The sequence below is a fragment of the Rhinoderma darwinii genome, chromosome 8, assembly GCF_050947455.1.
Source record: "Rhinoderma darwinii isolate aRhiDar2 chromosome 8, aRhiDar2.hap1, whole genome shotgun sequence".
Classification (NCBI taxonomy): Eukaryota; Metazoa; Chordata; class Amphibia; order Anura; family Rhinodermatidae; genus Rhinoderma; species Rhinoderma darwinii.
Window position 1 is genome coordinate 61,775,823 of NC_134694.1, and position 20,598 is coordinate 61,796,420.

General features: G+C 46.2%; 1 protein-coding gene across 1 annotated transcript in view; it reads right to left on the reverse strand.

Annotated features, from left to right (window-relative positions):
* The window catches only part of LOC142658684 (phosphatidylinositol 3,4,5-trisphosphate 5-phosphatase 2A-like), a 155,877-nt gene that overhangs the window by 11,153 nt on the left and 124,126 nt on the right, over positions 1-20,598 (reverse strand). The window contains exons 15-22 of the mRNA XM_075834286.1: positions 20,302-20,387; positions 19,302-19,383; positions 19,019-19,096; positions 18,830-18,928; positions 17,091-17,179; positions 16,911-16,998; positions 16,631-16,807; positions 3,987-4,065 (exon numbers count right to left, since the gene is read on the reverse strand). Of these exons, the coding sequence (XP_075690401.1) occupies positions 3,987-4,065; positions 16,631-16,807; positions 16,911-16,998; positions 17,091-17,179; positions 18,830-18,928; positions 19,019-19,096; positions 19,302-19,383; positions 20,302-20,387 (778 nt within the window). The remainder of the gene's footprint in view (positions 1-3,986; positions 4,066-16,630; positions 16,808-16,910; positions 16,999-17,090; positions 17,180-18,829; positions 18,929-19,018; positions 19,097-19,301; positions 19,384-20,301; positions 20,388-20,598) is intronic.

The following is a 20,598-nucleotide window of genomic DNA, read 5'->3' on the forward strand; positions in this document are numbered from 1 at the left end:
TTATTGGAAAATAATGTAATTTTTCATTTTCACTGCCCAATTCTAATGAAATCTATGAAACACTTGTGGGGTCAAAATGCTCACTACACCCCTAGATGAATTCCTCAAGTTTGTAGTTTCCAAAATGGGGTCTTTTTGGGGTGTTTTCTTTATTTTTGCACCACAAGACCTCTTCTAACCTGACATGGTGCCTGAAATATAATTTAATTACACGAAGGCCCAAAAATCCTCTAGGTACTCCTTTGCTTCTGGGGCTATTGTTTCAGTCCAGCAGCGCACTAGGGCCACATGTGGGATATTTATAAAATCTTCAGAATCAGGGCAATAAATATTCAGTTGTGTTTCTCTGGTAAAAACCTTCAGTATTACAGGAAAAATTGATTAAAATGGAATTTCTGAAAAATAAAATGACATTTTCAAATTTCCCTTCCACTTTGCTTTAATTCCTGTGAAACGCATAAAGGGTTAAGAAACCTGCTAAATGCTGTTTTGAATACTTTAAGGGATGCAGTTTTTAAAATTATGCCAATCTAAAGTAGACATATGGGAAATGTTAGCTAGTAACTATTTTGTGTGGTATAACTATCTGTCTTACAAGCAGATACATTTGAATTTAGAAAATGCAAATTTTTTGCAAATTTTCTCTAAATTTTTGTGTTTTTCACACAAAAATATTGAATATATCGACCAAATTTTTTCACTAACTTAAAGTACAATATGTCACGAGAAAACAATCTCAGAATCACTTGGATAGGTAAAAGCATTCCCAGGTTATTACCACATATAGTAACACACGTCAGATTTAAATAATGAGGCTGTGTCATATGGTCCAAAAGTGGCTGTGTCCTTAAGGGGTTAAACAGTTCCGTTAGAATTACCATTGATTTCACTGGTAATTCTTTCGTTTCAGTTGCTTTCCGTTTGCCCCCGTTCACTAGGTTTCCGTTATTTTTTAACGGAAACAAACGTTCTGCAGACTGCACTTTTGCTTCCATCAGCAACTGTAATGTCAGGATGGGAGACAGACAGGTGAGCCCTAATCTACCCGCCACTCAGTCCCTGCCTACTTGCACTGCCCGTCCTAGGCGATGGCGGACAACTGGGCGACGGTCCCTACGCTCAATATGTGCACGACAGACAAACAAGGGAACACAAAATCAAAGGAATGTGGGGCAGTTGCCCACGGCAACACCGTGAGCAACAGAGTAGTGGATGAGCCGAGTCAAAACCAGGAGTGTACGTGGTAACAAATGCAGAGCAGGAGAATAGTCAGTCAAGCCAGGGTTAATATGAAGCAGAGGTCAATGGTAACAGCAGGAACAGCAGAGCCAGGAAGCAAGAGAATCACAGGCAAAGGACAAGCAGCAAATGAAGGTATAAGTAGACCAAGGGCGGGAGCTAGAACCATCTGGCCAGGCTGCTATAAGCTCTCCCACTCCTCAGCCTACCAGCCTGAGTGGTAGCAGATCGAGTCACTCTAGCAGACCTAGGAACAGATGCAGACTGATTAACCACGGGCGTCGACACAGAAGCTGTGTCAGGGAAATCCTTCACAGCAACTGAAACAAAAGAATTACCATTGAAATCAATGGTAATTCTAACGGAACCATTGCTTACCGTTTAATCTTTCGATCCTCTCTTACTCTGACGGAAGAGAGGTAAACAGTGGCTTAGCTATAGGGGTTGCAACGATCACAGTTGCGACCAGGCCCCTAAGCCTGAGGGGCCCACAGTGCCCCTGCTGCCACACAATGCTGGCCGCGTTGGTCCCGGTTCCAACTGTATCTGTATCCTCAGGACGCAGATACAGTAGAATTCTATTTCTGGAGCAAGGAGCTGATGGCTTCTTTTAGTCATTGGTGTAACTTACTGTAACTATTGGTCAGACCATAGAAAGGTACAAGGCAACAGACGCCTAAACTGATGAAATAGCACACATATAAACGCATTTTGAGCCTAAGTTTATTTAGATTCTCATGAGGCTTGTTATTATGTAGCAATTATTCCTAATGTAAACAATCAATATTTATTACAGTTGTATCCCCCAAGAACTTTAATATCTCTTTATATGTTCTGCGTTGTGTGCTCCATTGCATTTATTTGTTTGCAGCCATTGGTTGTTCTCCGGGTCCCCTGTTGATTCTACCTTTCGTTCCACAAACCGTAAATTTAAAGTGGGTCGCCAGCGTAATATGCTGCCCTATTTAATGGCAGCATTTTACAGCTACAGGTCCATACTCCTAGTAGCTAATAAGCAACAAATTGTGCTATTTGGCTAAAAGGAGCACTGAAAGAATATGGCGAACTCATAGTTATGAGTACAGTGTATTCATTAGGGAAATACTCTCTGGCCTCTCCCCACCGCCCCTCTCTGCAGTGACTGACAGGCTGCTGTGTATGCATATATACACACCAGCCTGTAAGTCACTGGCTTTAGAGGCAGGGGAAGGTGGGGCGGTGTGGGGGGTGCTCCCCTAATGAAGACAGCAGACTCAAAACTTTGTCAGAAGATTTGACCAGTGTGAGCCCGAGCACTAAGACCCCCACCGATCGCTAAAACTAAGCGGCAAAAGCGCTCAGGTTAGTGCTATGATGCTTTGTTTATGCTCAGCTCTGTTCGGCTTTCCTCAGAAAGCCGAGCAAACAGTGTGCTGGCTCAATAGAAAGTCTATGAGTCCGTAGACTACTCGCTCAGCTTTCCGAGGAAAGCTGAGCAGTGCCGAACAGAAACAAAGCAGCACCACAGCGCACACCTGAGCGCGTCTGCCGCTTTATTTTAGCGATTGGTGGGGTTCTCAGTGCTCGGACCTCCACTGATCCAAAGTTCTGACATGTCACTATGACATGTCAAAAGTTTTTTGAAAGTATAGGCACGCTTTATATGTGGTGAGCTCACTAACAACTGCATGGTTTTTAATCACTGTGATCATCTGGACCTTTTGTGGTCTAGTAACAAAGTAAATAAGAACATCACCACCAAAGCTAGAGAATAGTTGTAACGTCTGATGGCCCCGACCATGGACATCTATGTTCTCGGCAAGATCTTCCTCCAGGGAGATGCCGGCACTCACTTCCGGGTTCTGGGACTGTTTCACGCAGGGCGCGTGCGCCCACACGTGCACGGCCTAAAAGGGCCAGTACGCGTCCAGCTGTCATTACTCAATAATTAGCCCAGAAGGCTGCTGGTCTATAAACAGGGCTCTGCCCACTTGATCCTTGTCTGAGCATTGTTGTATACCTAAAGTTTGTCTCTCGTAGCGGGATAGCAGCTGGCCAACTAGGTACAAAACAATGTCTATAGTCCAGAACGGGTACCTGAGGCAATGTGAACAGTAGCGGAGACACAACTTGACTTTCACTGTAGATGGCTAGTAGATGCAGCGGAAGACACGTCTTGACTCTCACTGTAGAAACCATATCACAGGATACAGGGTACAGGCAGCAGGAACGGGTAACACTGGGAACTGGAAAACACTGGGAGACCATTTGCAAGACAAAGTTTAAGTATATAACAACGCTCAGGCAAGGATCAAGTGGGCAGAGACATTTTTATAGTCCAGCAGTCTTCTGGGCTAATTAATGAGTAATGACAGCTGGACGCGTACTGGCCCTTTAAGGCCGTGCACTCGCGCGCGCCCTGCGGGAAACAGTCCCAGAACCCGGAAGTGAGTGCCGGCGTCTCCCTGGAGGAAGATGTCGCTGAGAACACAGATGTCCATGGCCGGGGCCGTCAGAGGGTAAGTCTGAACGATGGCCCTCGGCCATAGACGTTACAATAGTATAGCAAAGCACAGAACGCTGTATAGTAATCAGGCAATGCTAATGCATCCAGCGCCTTTTACACATAAACAATAACAAGTGACATGACATTTAGTTGGTCTTACAATTAAATCCTATTCTCTAAAATCACAGAAGTACACGCATCATTATAGACGAAAGCTTCAACATAGCTCATTACCAAGAAATAAACATGTTCTGTAATTTACCTGTTTGGACGTGTTGATGATCGTGAATGGCTGCAGGAAGTTTTGGTAGCACCTGTGACCTTGACAGAGTTTTTGCTCACTGTGGAGTCACCAAAATAGTATAAATGAACAGGGAAATGGTAGAAAACCTAATCTGTCACATGAGGAAACTGGTTTATAATATTTGAGAAGATATTTCAATAATATATCAGTCCAATTGGATGTAGATTTGGCATCAGATTTACAGAGGTTATCTCGTGAAGAAAACCCTGGTGCATATGCCCCATAAGTGTCATAGAGGGGGAATCCCCCACTTGAAACTCACCCACCGTCGAGCAATGGGCAGATGATGTTTCCCCCAACAATAACAGCTGATTGTCAGACTAGCGGCACAAGAGATGCATATTATATGATAGCGACAATTGACACCACAAGGAGTGGTCCCTCAACAGTCATAAGACAGTGGCACTTTAGATATAGGAATCCATGAGATGCCTAAGGGGTGTTAGAATAGTGCAGAGTGAATAAACTGCTTTCAGGGGGGCTTTAAGGGGCTAGCTCAGTGGTCTGAAAAGGTTTGTAGGCAGCGCTTCTAGACGACCTGCACACGCTGCGGATTTTGTTTCAGAAATTACTGTAACTGAAAATTGGTTCCATTCATCTAAATGTGGTTGTTTCTGCAGCAAGCACAACCAGGGCCGGCGTTAGGGGGGCAAACTGGGCAATCGCCCAGGGCCCCATCCTTTAGGGCCCCGGGCCTGCCCACGGCTGCTACAGGGCCTGCACCGCCCGGCCCATAACATTTATGCCCTCATGCCCGGTGGCGTCACTACCACCGGGGGAGCCCAGTGCTAGCGACAGCCACATTCACTTGTACCTGCGCCCTCAGGACGCAGGTAAAAATGAATATGATGGGCTGCAGTTAGGCCCGCAATCGATAAGGCGCTGGGAAGAATCCATGCACAGTCGGCGTATTGACGTCACTGCATCTTGCTGGTCTGCGCATGCGTCCCGCCCGGAAGATGTTCAGCTCGCCGTCTGTCGCGGGAAGCAGGGGTGGATGTCTGGGTAGCACTATATACAATGGGGGGATGTCTGGGAAGCACTATATACAAGGGGGGGGGATGTCTGTGACTCACTATATACAAAGGGGGATGTCTGTGTAGCACTATATGCAATGGGGGATGTCTGTGTAGCACAATATACCAGGGGGGATTTCTGTGTAGCACTATACACAAGGGGGGATGCTGTGTAATACTATCATACCTCCCAACTTTTGAATTCGGAAAAGAGGGGCATTTTAAGCCACGCCCCTAACCACGCCCAATATCTCGCATAAACACATCAAATCACGGCCAGATCCTTCTGCAAATAACATGCGCACATTCTCACTGCGGATCTCTAGACTTTCTGGATTTCACAGATATTATGGATCCGGTTATGTCGTCTTTATGTTACTTTTCCTATCCTGGGTATAACATTTGCTCATCACGTCGGCAGCAGCTGCAGGACAAACCAAAAGGCTGAGAACAATGAAAGTCAAGAGGGAGACCCTGTGGTTGATGACTTTTCAATTGACAGGTAGCAGAGTTACATGATGGGGATTTTTTTTTCCAGTTGTGTAACTCTGCTACCGATCAATGGAAAAATCATCCACCAGATTGCTCCACACACAGCCACCCTGTACATAGCGCCAGACACAGCCCCCCTGTAGATAGCTCCACACACAGCCCCCCTGTAGATAGCTCCACACACAGCCCCTTGTACATAGCTCCACACACAGCCCCTTGTAGATAGCTCCACACACAGCCCCCCTGTACATAGCGCCAGACACAGCCCCCCTGTAGATAGCTCCAGATACAGCCCCCTGTAGATAGCTCCACACACAGCCCCCTTGAAGATAGCTCCACACACAGCCCCCCTGTAGATAGCGCCACACACAGCCCCCATGTACATAGCGCCAGACACAATCCCCCTGTAGATTGCTCCACACAGCCCCCCTGTAAATAGCACCAGACACAGCCCCCCTGTAGATAGCTCCACACATAGCCCCACTGTAGATAGCCCCAGATACAGCCCCCCTGTAGATTGCTCCACACACAGCCCCCCTGTACATAGTGCCAGACACAGCCACCCCTGTAGATAGCTCCACACACAGCCCCCCTGTAGATAGCGCCAGACACAGCCCCTCTGTAGATTGCTCCACAGCCCCCCTGTAGATAGCTCCAGATACAACCCCCCTGTACATAGCGCCAGACACAGCCCCCCTGTACATAGCTCCACACACAGCCCCCCTGTAGATAGTGCCACACACAGCCCCCCTGTAGATAGCTCCACACACAGCCTCCCCTGTAGATAGCTCCACACACAGCCCCCCTGTAGATAGCGCCACACACAGCCCCCATGTACATAGCACCAGACACAGCCCCCCTGTTGATTGCTCCTCACAGCCCCCCTGTACATAGCGCCAGACACAGCCCCCCTGTAGATAGCTCCACACACAGCCCCCACGGTAGATAGCTCCACACACAGCCCCCCTTGTAGATAGCGCCACACACAGCCCCCATGTACATAGCACCAGACTCAGCCCCCCTGTAGATTGCTCCACACAGCCCCCCTGTATATAGCGCCAGACACAGCCCCCCTGTAGATAGCTCCACATACAGCCCCTCTGTAGATAGCTCCACACATAGCCCCCCTGTAGATAGCTCCAGATACAGCCCCCCTGTAGATTGCTCCACACAGCCCCCCTGTACATAGCGCCAGACACAGCCCCCCCTGTAGATAGCTCCCTGTAGGTAGCGCAACATAACCCCCTTATAAGAGGTAGTTGGCCCTACTGCTGCCACTCTCCGCTCTGCTTTCACTCACTGTCAGAAGAAGACAGGAGTCTTGCAACGGCGTTCTCACTGGTGTCGATGCCAGCTTGGGAGTGGACCAGTCCAGTCACCTGACCTGTCACCTGACAGGTCAGGTCAGATGACAGGTCAGGTGACTGGATTGGTCCACTCCAGTGCTGAAATCGATCCGAGTGAGAACACCTTCGCAAGACTCCTGCCTTCTTTTAATCGCTGCAGCGATCAGCTGTTTTGATACAGCTGCAGCGCCCAGCGGGACATTTTGCAGACCGCCAGGGATGGTGGGTCAGCAGTGAGAAACCCGGACTGTCCCGCCGGATCCGGGACGGTTGGGAGGTATGGCACTATATACAAGGGGGATGTCTGTGTAGCGCTATACACAAGGGGGGGATGTCTGTGTAGAACTATATACAAGATGTCTGTGTAGCACTATATACAAAGGGGGACGATGTGTAGCACTATATATAAGGGGCGCTGTGTAGCACTATATACAAGGGGGGCGCTGTGTAGCGCTATATACAAGGGAGGGAGACTGTGTAGCACTATATACAAGGGGGATGTCTGTGTATCACTATATACAAGGGGGGATGTCTGTGCAGCACTATATATAAGGGGGATGTCTGTGTAGCACTATATAAAAGGGGGATGTCTGTGTAGCACTATATAAAAGGGGGGATGTCTGTGTATCACTATATACAAGGGGGATGTCTGTGTGGCACTAGATACAAGTAGAAGATGTCTGTGTAGCACTATGTACAAGGGGGATGTCTAAGTAGCACTATATACAAGGGGGGACGCTGTGTAGCACTATATACAAGGGGGGATGTCTGTGTAGCACTATATACAAGGGGGACGCTGTGTAGCACTATATACAAGGGGGATGTCTGTGTAGCACTATATACAAGGGGGGGACACTGTGTAGCACTATATACAAGGGGGGCGCTGTGTAGCACTATATACAAGGGGGATGTCTGTGTAGCACTATATACAAGGGGGACGCTGTGTATCACTATATACAAGGGGGGCGCAGTGTAGCATTATATACAAGGGGGGTTGCTGTGTAGCGCTATATACAAGGGAGGGGGGCTGTGTAGCACTATATACAAAACGAGATGTCTGTGCAGCACTATATACAAGAGGGGACGCTGTGTAGCACTATATACAAGGAGAGTGCTGTGCAGCACTGTATACACTTGGGGTAACTGTGTGGCACTATATACAAGGGAGGGTGCCGTGTAGCACTATATACAAGGGGGACGCTGTGTAGCACTATATACAAGGGGGGCGCAGTGTAGCATTATATACAAGGGGGGTTGCTGTGTAGCGCTATATACAAGGGAGGGGGGCTGTGTAGCACTATATACAAAGCGAGATGTCTGTGTAGCACTATATACAAGAGGGGACGCTGTGTAGCACTATATACAAGGAGGGTGCTGTGCAGCACTGTATACAATTGGGGTAACTGTGTAGCACTATATACAAGGGAGGGTGCCGTGTAGCACTATATACAAGGGGGTGTCTGTGTAGCACTATATACCAGGGGGGCTGTGTAGCTCTATATACAGGGGAGGGGGCTGAGTAGCACTATATAATAGGCGGGGTGTTGTGCAGCACTATATAAGGGGGGCGCTACATAGCACTATACAAGGGGGGATACTGTGTAGCACTATATACAACGGGGGGTGCTGTGTTGCACTGTATACAAGGCAGGGAGCCTGTGTGGCACTTTATACAAGGGATGGGGGCTGTTTAGCACTATATACAAGGAAGGGGGCTGTGTAGCACATTATACAAGGGAGGGGAGCTGTGTAGCACTATGTACAAGGGGGGAGCTGTGTGGCACTATATACAAGGGAGTAGGGGCTTTGTGGCACTATATACAATGGTGGGGCTATGTGGCACTATATACAAGAGAGGGGGCTTTCTGGTGCAATATACATGGGTGGGAGGATGTATGGCACTATATAGAAGGGGAGGGCATTGTGGCACTAGATACAAGGGGGTCTGTGTGACACTGTATACGAGGGAGTGGGGCTGTGTGGCACTATATACAATGGTGGGGGCTGTGTGGCACTATATACAAGGGGCTGTGTGGCACTATATATACAAGGGAGGGGCACTGTGTGGCACTATATAGAAGGGAGGGGAGCTGTGTGGGACTACATACAGGGGGGCTGTGTGTGGTGCTATCTACAGGGGTCACAAAGGGGGCATTACTGCTGTGGGGGCACAAAGGGGGCATGGTTACTGATGGGGCACTTTTATTGTGTCTAGCACTGAGGGATCATTATTACCATCTGGGGCACTGGATTACGAGTTTGTTTAGAGGATGGGGTATAGATGTGGTGGGTGCTTGCAAAACGAGAAACCAACATGTCTGTGTGTCAAATTCTGCAGAGACGAGTCCTGGCTGGAATAAGTTGTCACAGTGGTCTGGACCAGATGAAGAAAAAAAGGGAAAGTGAACTACTCTAACCAGAGAAAACATCACCTGTGAGTCACTGGAAATAAATTTGCTGTAATCACTTATATTGTCTACAGATCTCCTGTGTAGTGGTAATATTGGTCTTTGAATAGTGTTTTTTATTCAGTAACAGTTTGGGGGTATGATTCAGTCACTATGTGGTTGTGGTGTGGAGGTATTTTTCAGTAACAGTATGGGACTATTATTCAGTCATTGTGGTTATGGTGTGGCGGTATTATTCAGTTACAGTATGGGGGTATTATTCAGTCACTATGTGTTTATGATGTGGCGGTGTTATTCAGTAACAGTATGGGGCTATTATTCAGTCACTATGTGGTTATGGTGTGGCTGTATTATTTAGTAACAGTATGGGGGTATTATTCAGTCACTATGTGGTTATGGTGTGGCGGTATTATTCAGTAACCGTATGGAGGTATTTGTAACGTCCGTGGTCGCTGACCACTAACTCCTCCCATCCTGTCGACACCCTTCTCTCCAGAGATGCCTGCACATGCGGCCGTTCTGTTCCGCAGCCCCAATAGGGTGCGCTCGCGAGCTGAGTCCAGCCTTAAGGAGCCAGAGCGCACACATGTGTGAGATTGAGCTGATTGCTCCCAGATCACCCTTGACTATAAGAAGGGCTCTGCCCCTCCCTGCATTGCCTGAGCTTTGTTTTCGTTACCCTAGTCTGTATTTGCAAATGGTCTCCTAAGTGTTTCCCAGTTCCCAGTGTTTCCCGTTTCTTCTACCTGTAACCTGTATCCCGTGCTATCCTGGTCCAAGTGCCATATTGCGTTGTACCACGCCTGTCCTGCTACACCATGCATGGTGCCTGCTGCCTAGTCCCAGCAGAGCCTGTCTTGCTACTGTCTGAGCTACCACAGGTACATCTATACGAATTATAGACTGTGACCTGTGGTGTCCTGTTGGCCAGCTGCCATACCGTTAAGGTGGTATGGCCCAGTGGGTCCACGTACCCAACGTGATAGTAAGCTCAGGCCATGGACTCCGCTGGTAAATCCAAGACCATGATGATGTCACAAGAGATGCGGGCGGATATGCTAGACCTCCAGTCTCGACAGAAGCAACTCCTCCAGGCATTGAACATTAGTGCACATCGGCTCCTCCTACTACACCCCCTGGCAGTACAGATCCTCTGACTACACCTCCTGGCAGTGTTGATCCCCAATTTTCTTTGCCGCTACCTCACCGCTATGAGGGAGACACGAGGACCTGCATTTTTGAACCAGTGCCAGATCCACTTTGGCCTGTATGCTAGGACATTTTCGACTGATGGCGCGAGGGTCGCTTTCATCGTCTCTCTCCTCACTGGCAGGGCCCTTGCATGGGTGAACCCTATCTGGGAAAAACAAGGACCAGAGCCCCGTGACTTCCAGGGGTTCCTACGAACATTTCACATGGTGTTTGAGGAGCCTCGACGAGTCTCGTCTGCAGCCGCCTCCTTGCTGAACCTACGCCAGGGAGACACTTCCGTGGATGAGTACGCCATCCACTTCCGCACCCTGGCGGGAGAATTGTTGTGGAACAATGAGGCCCTGGTGGCTACATTCTGGCAGGGACTGTCTCCTGAAATTAAGGATGAGCTTGCCGCCCGAGATCTGCCGTCTACCTTGGATGACCTCATCCTTCTGGCCGCCCGGATTGATATAAGGATCTGAGAACAGTTCCAAGAGGCTCGCCGGGAGTGAGGAATCCCTAGCCAGGTTCCTACTTTGCAGCAACCCCTGCTGTCCTCATCAGCTGTTCCTCCAAAAGAGACTTTGAAGATGGACCATCTCAAGCTGTATACCCTGGAGAGACATCGCAGACGCACTTCGGGACTCTGTCTGTATTGCGTCCTCAGAGGCCATCTTGTGCGTCTGTGCCCCCAAAAGCCCCAGAGCCTAGGGTTTGTTGGAGAGTCAACCCTGGATGGAGGGGGTCTTTTTTCTAAATTGTCCATTCCCATGTCCATAATCTCCAGCGGGTCGCTGCTTATCTGGACTCTGGATCCGCAGCTAACTTCATTCGGAGAGACCTGGTAGATCTTCTCCAGTTGCCCACAACCCCTCTGGAGAGGCCTTTGATGGTTGCATCTGTGAATGGACTACCTCTGCTAGACCCGGTTGTAGCTGTGACCAAGCCGCTGAGGCTCCAAGTGGGAGCCCTCCATGCCGAGCTCCTCTCGTTCTTTGTCCTGGCTAAGGCCTTCAACCCTGTGCTGCTGGGCCTGCCCTGGCTCCGACTACATGCCCCAGTCCTGCACTGGAATTCTAGAGAGGTACTCCAGTGGGGTCCCGAGTGTCTCAACTGCTGCCTGGTACAGGTTTATCCGGCTCAGCCGCCTCTATCTCAGTCCTTGGCAGGATTGCCTTGTCATTATTCTGCGTTCTCGGATGTCTTCAGCAAGAAAGACACGGAGACGCTGCCCCTACACCCGGCGTATGACTGTCCTATCGAGCTGATTCCTGGTGCATCCCTTCTCCGTGGTATGGTATATCCTCCCTCCTTGCCAGAGACACAGTCCATGTCTGCCTATGTTAAGGAGAACATGGAGAGGGTCTTCATACGGAAGTCTTCCTCCCCAGCGGGAGTCGGGTTCTTCATTGTCAAGAAAAAGAATGGTTCTCTGCGTCCCTGCATTGACTACCCAGATCACGGTAAAAAATAGATATCCATTGCCATTGATTTCTGAACTGTTTGATCGTATACGAGGAGCCAAGATTTTTTCGAAGCTAGACCTGCGTGTGGCTTATAACCTAATCCGGATTCGCCGGGGTGACGAATGAAAGACGGCATTTAACACTCGTGACGGACACTATGAGTATCTCGTAATGCTCTTCAGCCTGTGTAATGCTCCCGCGGTCTTCCAAGAGTTCGTTAATGACATCTTACGTGATCTCCTCTATGTTTGTGTTGTGGTCTAACTTGATGACATCTTGATTTTTTCTCCAGATCCAATGACTCATCAGACACATGTCCATCAAGTTTTGCTGCGGTTAAGGGAGAATCGCCTGTACGCCAAGTTGGAGAAGTGCGAGAAGATGCTCTACCCTTCCTGGGCTACATCATCTCGGATCAAGGCCTCAAGATGGATCCTGAGAAGGTAAAGGCCGTCCTGGAGTGGCCACGCTCTCAAGGCTTGAGGTCCATACAGCACTTCCTGGGATTTTCTAATTTCTACAGACAGTTTATTCCAAACTTGAGCTAAACACAAAAAATGGTTAGAAACCATACCTAATAGAAATCCCAAAATATGCAATCAATATATAGCACGGTGCCGTTTCGGAAGGCAATAATTCAAAAAGAAAAAAATAAATAAATATTTTCCAAAACATACCAGCCACTCTTTGGGATAAGAATAATTTTTTATAAATTTTTATTAAATTCCATATAAAAAGATATTTTAAAGATTTTTCATATATATATCTCTTTCCTCTTTTTTCATAATAATTTTTTTTTTAGGAAAAGGAAAGGGTTTGAAAAAACACATTTGTTTCAAACTAGAGTTATTCAAAACTTCTCCTCACTGACATCTCCTATCTCTACCCTCATCAAGAAAGGCATGAATGCCAAGGTGTGGACTCCTGAGGCGGAATCCGCATTTAATAGCCTGAAGAGTGCCTTAACGTCAGCCTCTATCCTCCATCATCCAGATGGATCTCGACAGTTCTCGTTGAAGGTGGATGCCTCCTCTGTCGGTGCTGGTGCACTCCTGTTCCAGAGAGGTTCCAAGGGCAAGACTATGGTATGTGGCTATTACTCTAAACTTTTCTCTTCTGCAGAACACAACTTCTGGATTGGGGATCGGGAGTTACTGGCCATCAAATTGGCTCTGGAGGAGTGGAGACATCTACTAGAGGGCGCCGTTCATCCCAACTTGATATTCACGGACCACAAGAACCTCACCTATCTCCAAACGGCCCAACGACTGAATCCCCTTCAGGCCAGGTGGTGACTGTTCTTTGCCCGGTTCCAGTTTCAGCTCCACTACCGTCCGGCCGACAAGAGTGTGAGGGCCGATGACTTGTCCAGGTCGTTCGAGACAGAGGATACTTGGAGTCTCCACAGAATATCATTGATCCATCCTGTATCATCCCTGTTAACCCTCTGCAAGTTAGAGACATTCCCACGGGGAGGACTTTTGTGCGTTCGGCAGACAGAAGAATCCTCCCCTGGGGACACAGTTCCAATCTGGCAGGTCACGCGGGTGCCTGTAAGACCCGAAACCTGATTGCTAGTCAGTTCTGGTGGCCCACGCTGCCCAAAGACATCACGGACTTAGTCTCCTCCTGCACGGTGTGCGCAGCAAATAAAGTTGCCCACTCCAAACCGCTGGCCTGCTCCAGCCGCTGCCTGTGCCCGATGCCCCCTGGCAACATATTGCTATCTACTTTGTCACAGATCTTCCTCCTTCTGCTGGTTGCAGTACGGTCTAGGAGGTGGTGGACCGATTCTCCAAATAGCTCGTTTTGTTCCACTGACCGGCCTACCTTCTGCTTCCCGACTGGCCAATCTCTTCAACCAACACATTCTCGGTCTGTACGGCTTCATATTGTGTCGGATCTGGGTATTCAGTTCCCCTCAAACTTCTGGAGAGCCCTCTGCGGACTCCTCGGTGTGAAGTTGGACTTTTCCTCAGCCTACGATCCCCAGTTCAATGGTGAAATCGAGAGAATAAATCAGATAATGGAGAACTATCTACGACACTTTATCTCTAGGCAGCCTGATGACTGGGTGCAGCTGCTTCCTTGGGCTGAGTTCTCCTACAACAACCACACTAGTGAGTCCACCGTCTCCAGCCCATTCTTCATTATCTACAGCCAACACCCACGAATACCTCTCCCAGTTTCCACTACGTCCCAGGTACCTGCAGCTGATTATACATTCAGGGACTTTCTACAAATCTGGCAGCAGACCCAAAATTCTATTTTGCTGGCGGTCGACCGCATGAAAAGAAAGGCAGACACAAGAAAACGAGAGCCTCCCCAGTTTCTTCCAGGCACTAAGGTCTGGCTGTCCTCTAAGAATATACGGCTGAGGGTGACATCGTACAAGTTTGCTCCCAGGCTCCTTGGACCCTTCAAGAGTTTGCAACAAATCAACCCTGTCTCCTACAATATTCGGCTGCCTCCTACACTCAAGATCCCCAAGTCCTTCCATGTCTCCCTTCTGAAACCTGTGGTCCTGAACCGCTACTCCAAGATTCCTAGTCCTGCAGTCGCTCCATCAGATACTTTTGATGCTAAGGAGATCCTGGACACCAAAAAAGTAAGAGGAAGAACTTTTCATTTAGTAGATTGGAGGGGGTTTGGTCCAGAAGAGAGGTCCTGGGAGCCAGAGGAGAATCTCAACACTCCTACCCTCATTAAGAAGTTTCTCTTTCGTTCTGGTCCCAAGAGGAGGGGGCGTAAGAGTGGGGATACTGTAACGTCCGTGGTCGCTGACCATAAACTCCTCCCATCCTGTCGACGCCCTTCTCTCTAGAGATGTCTGCACATGCAGCCGTTCTGTTCCGCAGCCACCACTAGGGTGCTCTCGCAAGCTCAGTCCAACCTTAAGGAGCCAGAGCGCACACATGTGTGAGATTGAGCTGATTGCTCCCAGATCAGACTGGACTATAAGAAGGGCTCTGTCCCTCCCTGCATTGCCTGAGCTTTGTTGTCGTTACCCTAGTCTGTCTTTGCAAATGGTCTCCTAAGTATTTTCCAGTTCCCAGTGTTTCCCGTTCCTGCTATCTGTAACCTGTATCCCGTGCTATCCTGGTCCAAGTTCCATATTGAGTTGGAGTCGTGCTTTGCTGAGTACCACGCCTGTCCTGCTACACCACACCTGGTGCCTGCCTTCTGCCTAGTCCCAGCCGAACCCGTCTTTGCTACTGTCTGAGCTACCACAGGTACAGCTATACGAACTATAGACTGTGTCCTGTTGGCCAGCTGCCATACCGTTAAGGCGGTATGGCACAGTGGGTCCACGTATCGAACCTGACAGTATTATTCAGTCACTATGTGGTGATGGCGTGAAGGTATTATTCAGTAACACAATGGGATATAATACCGTCACTAAGTGGTTATGGTGTGGCAGTATTATTCAGTAACAGTCTGGGGGTATTATTCAGTAACAGTATGGGGGTATTATTCAGTCACTATGTGGTTATGGTGTGGAGATATTATTCAGTAACTGTATTGAGGTATTATTCACTCACTATTCGGTTGTGGTGTGGAGGTATTATTCTGTAACAGTATGGTAGTATTATTCAGTCACTATGAGGTTATGGTGTGGCAGTATTATTCAGTAACAGTATGGAGGTATTTTTCAGTCACTATGTGGTTATGGTGTGGAGGTATTATTCAGTAACAGTATGGGAATATTATTCCATCCCTATGTGGTTATAGTGTGGCAGTATTATTCAGTAACGGTACGGGGGTATTATTCAGTAACAGTATGCAGGTAATATTTCATGTTGTATAATGGTATGATTTAATAACTGTATATGTATATAAATATTTTTTTTATGTGAGTGGGGGGACATTTGCTTTGGGTCTTACAACACTCCTGGACGCGCTAGAAATAAGTGATGCAGTTCTCTGCACTCCGCCTTCTGAATTGACTGCATTATTGATACAGTAAGGCTTCGTTCACATCTGCATCGGGGTTCCATTGATGGCTTCCGTCAGACCTTTCCGTCAGGGGAACCCATGAACGCAAACTAAACGGAAACCATAGCTTCTGTTTTCATTACCATTGATTTCATTGGTAATTTTTCCATTGCAAATGGTTTCCGTTTGTCTCCGTTCCGTAAGGTTTCCGTATTTTGAATGGAATCTATAGCGCAGTCGTTTTTCCGTTTGGTTTGCGTTCATGGGTTCCCCTGACGGAAAGGTCTGACAGATGCCATGAACGAAACCCCGATGCAGATGTGAACAAGCCCTAATTAAGCATCTGGGGCCCCGTTTTTAACCTTGCCCAGGGCCACACTTTGTCTAAAACTGGCCCTGAGCACAACATCTGCAACAAAATCTGCTGAGTGTGTAGGGAGTCCTAGAGGAGAGCCCTGTCAGTTAGTGGAGGTGAGCCAGTGACTGACAAAGCTCTCCTCCAGAAGTGACACCCACAAGTCCTTTTCAGAGGATTGAAAGCTTGCGGTAGCTTATACTGCTGCGTCTTACAGTACAGCGAAACAAACTACCCTTAGGTATTTGCACACATTTGCACTAGAGACACGTCGGCAGATTTATCAATAGTGTTTGATAGACTTTCTATATACACATATGAAATGTATTTGAATACATCAAAAACTCATAAATGTCATAGCACAAGGAGGCCAAAATATATTTGCTTACCTTTCTCAGGTTCTCTGCCTGTCATATTACTGCTTTTTTCTAGGTTATCTACTGGTAGATGACTCACTCTCAGTCGGCCCCTCAAAGACCCTGTTTCCTCCCCTCGCTGGGACAGAAATACTTGGATATGATGTTCAGTATTAACGCACTCTGCCCGTAGTGACACACAACATTCACCTACAAGACAAACGACAAAACAGAAAAGCAGAACCAAAATAAACATAAAATGTTCATGCATGCTTCAAGAACAATACATCCACTGCAGAAGAGTTACACTGACCATAGGATTCACCCCCATCTGTTGGACGGATATTCAAGAGTAAGTGTCCAGCACATGTAGATTGTTCGAGATCTTCAACCAGGGTGAGCTATAAGGATAAAGACAATATAGACATTTTGTAATACAGAATTGTTTCTTTTTTTGTTACAGAAAATATGCTTTTACTTCTCTGCTGCTCACCTCTGGCAAGTCTTGTTCTGACCAACCAAGCTTTACAAATGCTGCCCTTTCCGAATTATGTGCACTATTTATACTACTCTGCGGGGTCCCTGAGAGAGGTGACACAGGAGATATTAAGCAGTAATAAAATAGTTAACATTCATCACATGAATTATAATCCATCTCATACAAATTAATAAAAGGGGACAAATGACTGGATCTTGTACAATGCTTCTGAATCTTTGCCCAAATCAGTTTTCTTGATACCTGATTTTCTAGGAGAGCAGTAAAATCAGCTTAAAGGTAATCTCAACCTTTTATCACCATGTAAATTTATCAGAACTTAAAAAAGGAAAGTAAAAAGTTCTTAATATATCTTTATAGCTGTCTGAGTTCTGTTTGTTTCTGATGCAGAGCTCCAAATCCCCTGCTAAATCTATAGATTTAGAAGATAACATGCTGGCTAGCTGCAGCCACCACTAGAGGGAGCATGGGCCCTTACTGTGTACTGTGTTATTATTGAGTTCAATGTATAAACAGTATGCAGTAAGCTACTAAGCTCCCTCTAGTGGTGGCTACCGGCAGCCAGAATGTTATCTTCTCAACGTATGACACATACCTACGTCAGAGCCAGGTAGAGGAAGTATGGAGCGGGCTCACAGGCTGAGCCCGCTCCATACAACCCGGGTGTCGCAGGTTTAACCCCTTAGATGCCGTAGTCAATAGCGACCGCGGCACTTAAAGCATTAGAAAGTGGGGGGCGACCCGCTCTAACAGCCCATTAGCCCCCCGCGACACGATTGCTGGGGTGCCGGTGGTTGGTATGGTAGCCTGGGGAACTAATGAACGCCCCCAGGTCTGCCATCTTTGTACTCCTATTAAGCCCTGCCTCTGGCATCATCGCATCCGTAAAAGTCTCAACTACAGCTATATAACATTATTTAACACCCATCGTGAACGCCGGAAAAAAAATTAAAACGCAAGAAGCACTATTTTTTGGTCACCTTATCTCGTGGTCACAAAAAGTGTAATAAAAAGTGATTAAAAAACTTGCATGTACACCAAAATAGTGCCATTAAAAACTACAACTCGTCCCGCATAAAATAGGCCACTCAATTGACGAAAAAATAAAAAAGTTATGGCTCTCAATATTTGGCGACGCAAATAACATTTTATTTTTTACAGTTCACTTTTTCCTTATAAAAGCAGTAAAACATTAAAAAAATATATAAAAATTTGGTATCACTGTAATCATATTTACCCGCCAAATAAAAAGTTAACATGCCGTTTTAATTGCACGGTGAATGCCGTGAAAATGAATTGCGAAAAACAATGGAGGAATGACTTTTTCATTTTCTACCCCACAAAGGATTTTTTTCCCTGTTTCCTAGTACATTATATGGTACAATAAATTGGGCCATGAAAACTATAACTCGTCCCGCAAAAAATGAAGCCTTCATAGGGCTATATTGATAGAAAAATAAAAAACTTATGGTTTCCGGAAGGTGGGGAGGAAAAAAATAAAATGGAAATCTGAAAAATGGCTGCGTCAGGAATGGGTTAAATCTATGGCTGCGCATGGAATTTGGAGCTCTGTATCAGAAAGCTCCACCTGTCATAAAGGTATATTAGGAAATAAATCAGAGCACAATTTTGAACCTACTTAGATTTTTTTTAAAAATGATTCAAGGTTGGACATTCAATTTAAGGTTACTACTATGGTCACTGAGTGAAAATATATGTAAAATTGACTGTTTTACCTTTTAGACATAACGATCGAAACTCAATATACCCTTTGGATCGGCTTTGAGTTTTAATTATGGCTTCAATACTAAGGAATTTAAGGGTATAGCTGCAATCTAGAGAAGGAAATGTAAAAACTAGCAGTTAACAGTATGGAAACAAGGAAGCTTGTCTTCCCTAAAAAACAATAATAGACTTTATTTTACCTCTCTTAGACAAAGCAGCAACTTCAAATGTGGAAAACACGGGTGAATGATCACTGGACACAATGTCCTCTGTGCAGCCTATGTGACCAAAAAAGATAAAGGAGCTTTAAGATGAAATCCCTCCAACTTCTAGTTAGGTAGACACACAGAGACAAACTCACTGGAAATACATGTACTATATACAGTTAATTCTTATTGACTAAAATGTGGAGCCAAATGTACAGATTATGCACAAACATAAACAAAAAAAAGTATGGACCCAGTGTTTATTTCTTAATCTTACCATATGAGGTACATTCAACCTCAGTGCCTGGATATGATGTCCATAGAATACGATCACTCCAGGATGGAGCAAATACTCGAGTCTGGGTAGAAATAAGAGTAACAGCTATTAGAAGCCCGATAACTATTGATACGTTGAGTTGGTAAATTAGGTTTAGATGTGCTGTCAATATCTACTACAGCTGATTCCTTTTCACTATAATGGAGAGTGACTTCACGTAAGGCTAACCATCCACCAGGAACAGTCACTTTGTCACCATGTATGCATCAATTAATCCTCCGTTCCCTAGTTAGTAGTAAGATTGGCCAAAAGATTAATCAGTGGCCAACTCAACACTTATCTATTGCTAGAATTCACTTTATAAGTTCCTAAGTTTTCAACAGCCTCAAACCACCCTTCCCTGCAGGCAGACTTACTATAATGCTTTGTAAATGTTGGCAAACCTCCTCGGCCCCCAAAAGTTGCGTCAAAAATAATACAGAAAAGGAGACAGGCAGGAGGAATAAGGAGGGGTATGCAGCTGCATGGTTTTTTTTTCTCGATCAGTGTGTTTTAGTGAAACAGCATGAGTGTCAGAGGGTAGGGAAAATAGCATAAGTGAGATGCTTGATTGGGTGCTATACACACCAGGAAGAGCCCGCCAACTCAGAAAATATGGAGAGAGCAAATATACTATTTCAGAAGGCATGAAAGGGATAGAAAAAAACAAACAGGTTAGGCTCACAATTACGGGCTACATTTGATATACATCTATAATCGCCTAAGGTTTATTGGGATTTTGTTTCTGGTAACGATAGGTACTTTTTAACATTTATGATACATCTCTGATGACTTTTTTCTTTTCTAAAGGAGGAGACATGACATGCAAAACTGTCAATAGGAGTAACATTTCGCAGTAGTTGTACTATATATTTTTTTCCTTCACATAAGGATAATGGTTAGATAGACACACGAAGAAATACCAGGAAGAAAATTGAGAAGTTCAGTAAATTTGTCTCACTCCAGTTGTCTTGGCCTTCTGCAAATCGTATGCACGAGAACCTCTCTCATAGCGACATGTGGGTGGAAATGTGATTGGATGCTCCTCTGAACAAAAAAAAAAAGGAGGAAGTCATGTTGAAAGCAGAACACATTTATGAGTAGAAAAGTATGAATATGAGATATATCTCTTAATGTCCAGGGTTTTTTCTTTTAATTTCAACAACAAATCACACTAATGATTTTAGTATGAGCTGATTTAATACCTATAACTAACTTTTTAATTACAGATAGGGATTAGGTTTTTATTTTGTTTTGT